The 10,614-nt window shown below is 46.1% G+C and overlaps 1 protein-coding gene across 1 annotated transcript in view; it reads left to right on the forward strand.

Moving 5' to 3' along the window:
* The window catches only part of AGBL4 (AGBL carboxypeptidase 4), a 1,858,614-nt gene extending 1,848,860 nt beyond the window's left edge, over positions 1–9,754 (forward strand). The window contains exon 13 of the mRNA XM_066594768.1: positions 7,605–9,754. Within this exon, the coding sequence (XP_066450865.1) occupies positions 7,605–7,719 (115 nt within the window). The 3' untranslated portion in view covers positions 7,720–9,754. The remainder of the gene's footprint in view (positions 1–7,604) is intronic.
* The last annotated feature ends 860 nt before the right edge of the window (positions 9,755–10,614 follow it).

Below are 10,614 nucleotides of genomic sequence, written 5' to 3' on the forward strand. Positions count from 1 at the left end.
GCACTGACCATTGAATTCAATGGAGCCGGCACTGCAGCCAGCTCCATTGAAAGCAATGGGCTGCCGGCGAGCACGGGATGAATTTTCGGGAAGGGCTTAAAAATATAAGCCCTTACCTGAAAATCATCCTAAAATGTGTAAAAAAAACCAACAAAAAATTATACCCACCTTTCCGCTGCAGCCGGAGTTCAGCGCGGCCGGCCGGCAGTTCTCCTGAACTGCTGTGAGTAGTATTCAGCAGCGGGGATTTAAAATCCCCGCCTGCTGAATGAGCTGCCTCTGATTGGTCACAGCCTCACCAATCAGAGGCAGCTCTCACTCACACCCATTCATGAATTCATGAATGGGTGAGTGAGTGCTGCCTCTGATTGGCTCAACGCAGGGACCAATCAGGGGCCGCTCTCAGCTGTCATTCATGAATTCATGAATGGGTGTGAGTGAGAGCTGCCTCTTATTGGTGAGGCTGTGACCAATCAGAGGCAGCTCATTTAGCAGGCGGGGATTTTAAATCCCCGGCTGCTGAATACTACTCAGAGCAGTTCAGAACTGCCGGCCAGACGCGGCTGAACTCCGGCTGCAGCGGAAAGGTGAGTATAAATTTTTTTTTTATTTTTACACATTTTAGGATGATTTTCAGGTAAGGGCTTATATTTTTAAGCCCTTCCCGAAAATTCATCCCGCGCTCGCCGGCAGCCCATTGCTTTCAATGGAGCCGGCTGTATTGCCGACTCCATTGAATTCAATGGGCTAACATCGTTCTTCTCTGCCACAGCTGTTACAGCTGTGGCAGAGGAGAACGATCTTTATGCTGACAGTGCGGGGGGAAGGGGTCTCACTCTTGCCAGTATTGTGGCTTAATAGTGAGACCTCGGAGCCCGAAATGCAGCCCTGCATGTTGCTCCTCGCCTGCCCTATCCATTTCTGTGTTTTTTACATGACTTTGGTGATTTGCTAAGATTTTCACAAATGAAAACCTTAGCGGAGCACCAGTCATATACAAAAATGCTCGAGTCGCCCATTGACTTCAATGGGGTTCGTTACTCGAAACGAACTCTCGAGCATCACTGAAAGTTCGACTCGAGTAACGAGCACTCGAGCATTTTGGTGCCCGCTCATCTCTAATTACGAACCAACAATGCAGATAGAATCTAACATAAATAAGAGAGGGCATCTGAGTTGTTGCTAATATCCACAGATATCCTTTATTCCTCCATGACAAGCAACGAGTCGAAACATTGTTGCTTGTTTGTTTGTCACAGAAGAATAAAAGGATATCTGTGGATATTTGCACCAAGTCTGCTGCCCTCTTTCATGATCACATGACGGTGACATCATCACATGTAGCTCACATAGTCACACAGTCGCTCATCACTCACAGACAGGTGGTCGTTAGTATTTTCATTGGGTTGCAGGCATGATCTGGAATAAAATGTTGCCCAAGTTTCACAGATGCATTCACTTAGACAGGGCACCTGATGTACTTGTTTTGCACATGGGGGGGTGATTTGGGAGTACAACCTTAAACAGAGCCGGTGAGAGATCTTAAAGGGGTTGTCCCGCGCCGAAACGGGTTTTTTTTTTTTCAATAGGCCCCCCGTTCGGCGCAAGACAAACCCAATGCATGTGTTAAAAAAAACAAAAACGTTTAGTACTTACCCGAAATCCCGCGCTGCGGCGACTTCTTCCTTACCTTAGCAAGATGGCCGCCAGGATCTTCACCCACGATGCACCGCGGGTCTTCTCCCATGGTGCACCGTGGGCTCTGTGCGGTCCATTGCCGATTCCAGCCTCCTGATTGGCTGGAATCGGCACACGTGACGGGGCGGAGCTACGAGGACCAGCTCTCCGGCATGAGCGGCCCCATTCACCAGGGAGAAGACCGGACTGCGCAAGCGCGTCTAATCGGGCGATTAGACGCTGAAATTTGACGGCACCATGGAGACGGGGACGCTAGCAACGGAACAGGTAAGTGAATAATTTCTGTATGGCTCATAATTAATGCACGATGTACATTACAAAGTGCATTAATATGGCCATACAGAAGTGTATACCCCCACTTGCTTTCGCGGGACAACCCCTTTAAGATTGACATTTTCTGGCTAGGTTCCCTAAAGTAGTGGTTGACTGGTCTGATGCCTGAACTGTGGAATGTTTAAACAAAGCCAGGAAAAAAGTAAATCAAGCCGTCTCTAGGTTTATGGCCAGGAATGGCGTGGTTGCGATTAGGCATGTAGAGCTGGAATTGGGCAAAGAATGTTTTTGGTGAAGGGACAGTGTACATTTGCACGCCGTGGGTCGCTGGCCATCCAGGATGGCATTGACAAGACGTTAAAGGTATTGTGGGACGCAAATGCTTAAGCTGTCAAGCATTCTGCACTTATGGGGGCTCTCAAAGGTGGATTCTTGGGGGAGATTTCCTGGAGATAGGGGAAGAGAGCTGGTTTGGTTCTCGACTCTCCGGGTGGCTAAATAAAATACTGTTTGGCTTTGTGTGCACCCCTATAGTTGATAGAAATTTCTGGGTGGCTAGTTTTGGGAAAGGGCACTTAGTCTAGCAATTGGGGGTGCCGGTCCAGTGATAATCAGTTGGTGGTAAGATGACTGAGGGTATGCCAGACTGTTCGAGCATCCGAGAACCACCCTTTTGCCTTGTTCGGGTTTATGAGAATCAGGTTGGAGGAGTATACCCTACTGGGGTTTATATTTAAGAATGTTATTTATGTTGAGTTTAATAAATGGCTGTTGTGGCCAATCCAATCCATCCTTTTGTTTGGAGTCCTTATTTCTAGGAGGGAAGAGGTATTTTTAAGGCCCATTTAGACACAACGATAATCGCTCAAGCGACTTTAGTCACAATCGTTGTGTCATTTACAGCGCAAGATGATCGCTCAAGATGAGCAATCACCTCGCGCTGCCAGCGGAGGATGCAGAAGACAAGTGGGGTGTCCCCGCTTGTCTTCTGCATCCAGCTGTTCCCCCGCTCCGAGCGCCTGGCTGTTATACAGCCGGGCGATCAGAGCGGAGATGCAGAAGACAAGCGGGGTGTCCCCGCTTGTCTTCTGCATCCAGCTGTTTTCTGCACGGAGCGCCTGGCTGTTATACAGCCAAGCGCTCTGTGTCGGGTGTGAAGAACAGAGCTGGACCGCTCTGTTCTTCCTACTCAGCCTGTGATCAGAGAGCGGGATACAGCTGAAACAATAGTATAAGGCTATTGTTTCAGCATACTGAAAGACGACGACGAGCGACGGGATAACGAAAACTGCAGTTAGACACAACGATTATCGCTCAAGAGACGGCTTTTGAGCGAATTTTGAGCGATAATCGTTGTGTCTAAATGGGCCTTTAGAAATATTTAGTGGAGTCAGTCGCCTACGACCTGTCAAGTAGAGCCGGATTGAGAGCAGGAGGCATGACAGGACATGGATGGAACACAGCCAGGGTTGGGTGGTGGTGCGGATGAGTGACAGGGAAGGTTTTACATATAAAAGGGGTGTACACTAGAGTTGTGACAACCATATTGGCTACCACTTGGTAGAATCTTACCACTTCCGTCCAAGTAAAATAAAGCCCATGTGCATACACCTATACAAATGAATGGCTGTTATTTCTATACTCTAAATATTGTTTGTGTGCAAGTAGTCTTATTGGGACCCAGTCTATAATAGAGCCCCTACCTACTATTTAAAATACTGTTACATTCTTATGTAACCGGAGGACCTTTGGGGTCGCTGCCTGAGTGCGACTGCTACCGCTACTCCCTTGTAGGCAATATATTAATATAACCATTTCTTTAAAAAAAATGCGTTTTAACATTTCCCATGTGATTCCAGATTGAAGGCTATTCATACAGGAAGGATGGGTTATGGTTCCCCATATCCACCCTTATCTAATTATTAGATGTCATCTTCCATCGCCACTTGACTGTTACACATCTTCAGAAGACTCGGTACGACTGTCACTGATACACAATATTTTTGTCTAACCAAAAGCATAGGTTTAGCGTAAAGTGTCCATTAAGGAATCCACAGCGACTGTACGCCTTGGACAGTCTCCCGCCGAGTACTTACAGAAATATCATTTTGCTACAATTACCCTGTCGAGTACTTAGTAATCAGAATCTACAGTTAGCAGCAGCACCGCATTGTATTACTCGAAGCACAACAGCTGCCCGTCTCCGTCTCCGCAGTATGCCGGCTTTTGGTGCGCTGCCACCGGAAGCGACTTTGTTCGTGCACAGCGCTCGCATAAATACACATTATGGTTTTACAATCCCACTTTGTAAAACCACCGATGTTATTATATTTGTGTGAAAAGGGACCACTACAAATAGGATCAGCAGGAGAGGTGAATTTAAGAAGGACACTATTAGCGGTAATCAGCCGGGAAATGTGTGTGGGAGGTGTTTGTAGAACGAGATACAAAGAGAATAATATTCAGTATTTTAATATGTTCATTTTTATGGAAAAATACGGTTATTTGTATCATAATTCTGTGTGTTCTAATAATTGTAGCGCTGATGGAAAGGCGTACTATTCTATTAATTCTGTATTATTATTAGGATTAAAGAAGGGACTATTTGGATATTATTATAATACGCATCAGTGGAAATATTTGATGCATTTCTGTAAATCATTTTTGCATAAACATTACATTCTGATGTCAGAACTTAATGGCAGTAAAGACATGAAAGGGGCTACTTTGGCGCTGCCGAATGCACTATGCAGAAGAGGTCTGTGGTAGATCACCTGCACAAGCTATTCCTTCTAGTGTGTCAACCAGGAGCAGTGCCGGCCTTAGGTTAGATGGCACTATGTGCAGAATGGGTTTTTTTTTGGTGACCCCTGTCTTAAAAAAAAAAATAAAAAAAAAATAAAAATCCTGTATAGATAGACACCAGTAGACAGTCTGTCTGTATTCTGCTTGTGCAGAAAGCAGCAACTTAACAGCGTTCCCACACCAGAACGACTTAGGCCCAACGCATTGCGGAATTCGGAGCGGGCGTCTGCCTCTGGATTCGGCAGCAAATACCACCTATAGCATGCGAGGTAAAAGCGGGTTTCCATGCCCACGAGCGGAAATCAGTTGTGAGTTTCTGCTTGCTGGGGAAGGGGGAATCGCAGCATGCTCTATTCTGAGCTGGATTCCTTGCGGACGGCCTTCATTGAAGTCAATGGAAGCTGTCCGTCCCGCAGCCCTTCCGCAATCATCACTGCGGGAAGGTCGCGGAATCCGTGTCAGTGCCTAGCGACAGCGCGCTCACATCGGTCCTGCGGGAGTTTGCCGGCACATCCACAGCACAGACTAAAACTATACGGACAGCTACGCAGGGGTCACAGGTCGGGGCACTGCGTTAGATTCCTCTGTGGGATCGGCCTTAGTGAATAAATATTGTACCAGAATCAAGCTCATAACATAAATACAGTACCAGAATCAAGCTTCTAACCTAAACACAGCCCTAGAACAAAGCTAATATAGTATATATAAAACACAAGAACCAAGCTGATGCCATAAATACAGCGTCAGAACCATGCTCACACTATCAATGCAGCCCCAGAACCAAGCTCATAACATAAATACAGCACTAGAACCAAGCTTATAATATAAATACAGGATTAAATAACAACAGTACACAAATACAGCAATCAAAACAAGCTTAGTACATAACCAAACAGCACCAGAACAAATTTCATAACATAGATACAGCACGGGAACCAAGCTGAGTGCAGCATCAGAACCAAATTCATTACATAAATACAGCACAAAGCAACCTCAATACATAGATAAAATACAAAAATAAGCACATATTATAAAAACAACCCCAGAACCAAGCTCAGTACATACATGCAGCACAAAAAACTCAGTACATTGATACAATATCAGAAACAAGCTCATAAAATAAATACAGCCACAGAATCAAGCTCATAACATAAATACAACACAAAGCAACCTTAACCCATAAATAAAATACCAGAACCAAGCTAATATCATAAATATTGCCCTAAAACGTAACTCAGTGCATAAATACAGTTCCAGAACCAAGCTCAACACATAAGTACAGTAGAAGAACTAAGCAATTGTTTTGCGGGGAAAATGTGGGCTGACAGCAGTGTCTCAGACCATCAGAGGAGAGATTCGCGTAGCGCCGCAAGAAAATTCACGGAGCACCACAAGATGTTGCCGTTTGGAGGGAGTAGTTCATCTGGCTGGGTCAACCTGAGGGGGGTGATCGAGCCAGTCTACATCCACCTTGTGTGTCCCCTTACAAGCTGGTGGCCGGTGCTATATTCAACCGCACAGGTTGCACTTATCTAAGTCTCACCAGGAGCATAATGATCATGGTTGTTGAGGTTGAACAACAATCAGGCCTGGAGGGGAAGCGAGACTGGTCGCACAGCCATCCACAGTCTGGCAAAAGCTCATATCTTTCCAGTTTAACTACCTTTCCCTCAGCAATGGAGTCCAGTCTATGCTGCAACCGTGCATATAGCAAAGTGGGTGTTTATTTATAAGATACGTCTTCATTATCTAAAGCCTCATGTGGAGCAGAATGTTAGGGCAGCAGAATGCAGTCCTAAGCTCTAACTCACGACCTGAAGGTTGCGTGTTCAGTCCCAGCTTGGTTCAGGTAGCCGGCTCGAGGTTGACTCATCCTTCCAAGGTCGGAATAATGAGTACCCAACTTGCTGGGGGGGGGGGTAAAAGATGACTGGGAAAGGCAATGGCAAACCACCCTATGAGTCACCAGAGGGCTTTACCTACCTTTTCCATCATTATTTGACCAGTGGAGGTCTGCTGCCTGAGACCTCTCCCCTTCCTGTCCCAATCAGCTATTTAAAGAGGCTGTGGCACTCACCTAAACGCCATGGCCTCTTCTCAGGTAAGTGATATCATGCTAATTTGTCAAAAGAGCACCTCGTTCCCATTCAAGTCGATAGAATTGACTTGCTATACAAGGTACCACTACCTCGAAATCTTCATCACCTTGCCTGGTATGTAGTGAAGAGACCACAGATCTCACTCAATGCCGTGGCCTCTTCAAACAGCTTTTAGGCAGTGGAGCCTCAGATCCCCATGTATCATGTATTGATTGCGTGCTCTGCGCTCTTGACTCCAGTACTATGACTGGGTGAACGCGGCGGTAGCGGCAGTGTATTGTGATGCACCGGGAGTGAGCCGGCAGGGAACGAGCAGCCAGGCACTGTGGAGAGAGAAGGAATCCGCCATTATTATAGCATGCCTCATCGAATCACAGGAGGGCGATAATTGTACTGAAATCAATTACATCACATGGTCAATTAATTTATTTGAGGAGGGGCAGGGTATGACTACAAAATGGTTCGTTAAAACTAGGGGGGGGGGGCAAAAAGATAGTGTAACTCTTTAAGACGCTGATATTGGTTTGCGGTCAGGGCGCTGTCACATGAACACCGCTAGCGCTCGTAATTTGGCTTTAATTGCTGGGCTGCACGTGGACTTGCAAGTTGAGCCCAGTAATTAGTGGCAAATCGAGAGTGCTAGCAGTGTATACTAGTGCCCTTAGACAGGAGACATTAGATAGACACAGCCAATCTTACAACATTGACTTTTTTCTGTTATTTTTGCAGAGAGAAGACATCAGCTGCTTCTGGGATAAGTCAGCAGCGAGCTGGAGGATCGGCTAAAGCTCGCAAGACTTCTAGCAACAGAGAAAATGCCAAGTCTTCATATAGCCAATACTAGAACGGAGTTCAACATGCAATTTGGTTTTAATGGCACGTTTGTTCATGTTTAATTAAAAGATATACTGAATTATGTGAGGTTATCAAGAAAACTGAATTAATGATCACAGCTACATCTAACACCAGAAGCCAAAGAAAGACTGAGCCCCCCCCACCAGACTCCTTTATGGTGAGCATCACACAGCAAGCCACACCCACCAGACTCCTTTATGGTGAGCGTTACACAGCAAGCCACACCCACCAGACTCCTTTATGGTGAGCATCACACAGCAAGCCACACCCACCAGACTCCTTTATGGTGAGCGTTACACAGCAAGCCACACCCACCAGACTCCTTTATGGTGAGCGTTACACAGCAAGCCACACTTACTAGACTACTTTATGGTGAGCATTACACAGCAAGCTACACCCACCAGCAGGGGCGTAACTATCGAGGATGCAGGCGATGCGGTTGCACCTGGGCCCAGGAGCCTTAGGGGGCCCATAAGGCCTCTCTTCTCCATATAGGGAACCCAGTACTATGAGTAAAGCATTATAGTTGGGGGCCCTGTTACAAGTTTTGCATCGGGGCCCGGGAGCTTCAAGTTACGCCTCTGCCCACCAGACTACTTTATGGTAGGGTTACACAGTGACATGACGTCACATGAGTATCACAGTTACAACAGATTTGTTTCCTGTAGGAAACAAAGTTTGGGGCTTAATACCCCATCAAATGGCTTGTGCTAAGTTTTTAACTTACCCCCTATCCATGGATAAGTATCATATTACTGATGGTCTCATTGCTGGAATCTCCACTGGTCACAAACTACATCCAGCTGCAGAAAAAGCTTGGGCCCTACCCATCAGACTACTTTATGGTGAGGACTCCATAGCAAGCCCCACCCTCCAGACTCTTTTATGGTGAGGGCTACAGAAAACAAAGTTGTAAGCTTAATACCCCATCCACAGAATAGAGCATAAGTATCTTATCAGTGGTGGTCCAACTCCTGGAACCTCTGCTGATCACAAGAATGGGGACCCATGTCCCCATGTTTGAATAGAGCATTGATTATGCATGACTGTGGCAAGTGGGTATGTTACAATCCTGGCACAAGCCTATTAAAGGGATATTCCCATCTTAGCCATTTATTTATAGCAATTTCAGGCAGTAGGGTGGAGCCTCAGGTGTAGTAGCTGCAGGTCTGGAGTGTAGTCAGGGAAGAGCCAGGAGTCAGCAATGGGAGATCTCAGTACAGATGAATGAGGCAAGTAGCATAGTCAGAAGAAAAGCCAGTGGCCAGCAATGGGAGGTCTCGGTTTGTAGTACAGATGGATGAGGCTGGTAGTGCAGTCAGAAGGGAAGCCAGTGCTCAGCAACGGGAGGTCTCGGTTTGCAGTACAGATGGATGAGGCAGGTAGCGTAGTCAGAAGTCAGTATCAGGAGGCCTTGTAGAAATATCAGAGAAGCAGGCAGAAGTGGAGCTTGACCAGTGCTGTGGAGCAGAATAATCATGCATGTTTTTATAGGAAGTCCTAATCAGAAAAAGGCGGGGCTAGAACAGGGGCTGGGTATGCATAGATGGCTCAATAGGGCGTGCCACTGACTAGAGCACAGCAGGTCGTGGGTTCGAGCCCTGACATTATGGCACATCCAAAGGATATGCCATAAACGCCACTGGGATCAGTACCTATGTCCACAATGGGGGTGCCAAACCTCCGCCCTTCGGAGGCAACCTCTGGCCTCTACATCTATCTGGAGAGAGGCCACATCCATCTCTCTTCATTTCTGAGGGAGTCACGGAAACAGTTGAGCACGACTGCTCCACTATGTCTCCGCCTAAATGTGGTGGCCAGTAGCAGCCTCACCGCAAAGAAGAGAGACTCGAGGGACTTCTGTCCTGGGGGTAGTTATGAAATCTACATCTATGAGACTTTTATTGCATGTCCTGTGGATAGGCTATTAATATCCAAGAAAAAAAAAGTGATCAAGGCTCTGTAAAAAGGGCTGAAACGCGTCCTCAGGCTGTCTCTCTTTAATGCGGATATGTAACATTGGATATGTAACCGATTTAATAAAGCAAAGCATGTCCTTACAAACCACATATTGGCTTCATGACTTCTCTCTGGAAAGAATCCTATATATCTCTATTAATATCTAAGATGGTAATATTCTGATGGGCCATTTCCACCCAATGAAGTAATGGCACGTCATGGTATGATGGCACATGGTATCACCTGATGATTGCTGAGTGTCTGACTTCTGGGTTTCCCACTCATTCCAAGAACAAATGAGAAGAAGCTCCTTTGGCAATTTCTCTTTACAATTTAACTCTCATCCACCCGCTGTTCAGGGAACTGAAATACAGCTCCATCCAAATGAATGAGCGGCGCATTTACTGCATAGTAAGTAGACAGATTGTCGCTGTGCAGGGAAAGCAGTAAAAGAGCTGCAAATCTCGTCTTCCGCCAAATTGTTAACTTCTCCCCTATCCACAATTACTTACTCGGTGGTGGTCTAACCACTGGAGCCCCCAGAAAGAACAAGAACAGGGATCCCTTTCTCATGAGAACTTTGGGATCCTACCATGCTTACCCCTGCTGATCAGGAAGTGAAGGCCAGTGTCAGCCTTAGATTAGATGTCACCCTCTGCAGAATTTCTTTAGAGCCCCCATCATTAGTATATATATAGTACCAGGACCAAACTTATAACATAAATACAGTACCAGAACCAAGCATATGCCATAAATACAGCACCAAGCACATACCATAAACACAGCCCCAGAACAAAGTTCAGTACATAGATAGAATACTTGAACCAAGATGATAATAAAAACAGCACCAGAACCAAGCTCAGTACGTAAATACAATACCTGAACTAGGATGGTAACATAAATACAGCACCAGAATAAGCTCAGT

The sequence above is a fragment of the Eleutherodactylus coqui genome, chromosome 3 (assembly GCF_035609145.1).
Source record: "Eleutherodactylus coqui strain aEleCoq1 chromosome 3, aEleCoq1.hap1, whole genome shotgun sequence".
Taxonomy (NCBI): Eukaryota; Metazoa; Chordata; class Amphibia; order Anura; family Eleutherodactylidae; genus Eleutherodactylus; species Eleutherodactylus coqui.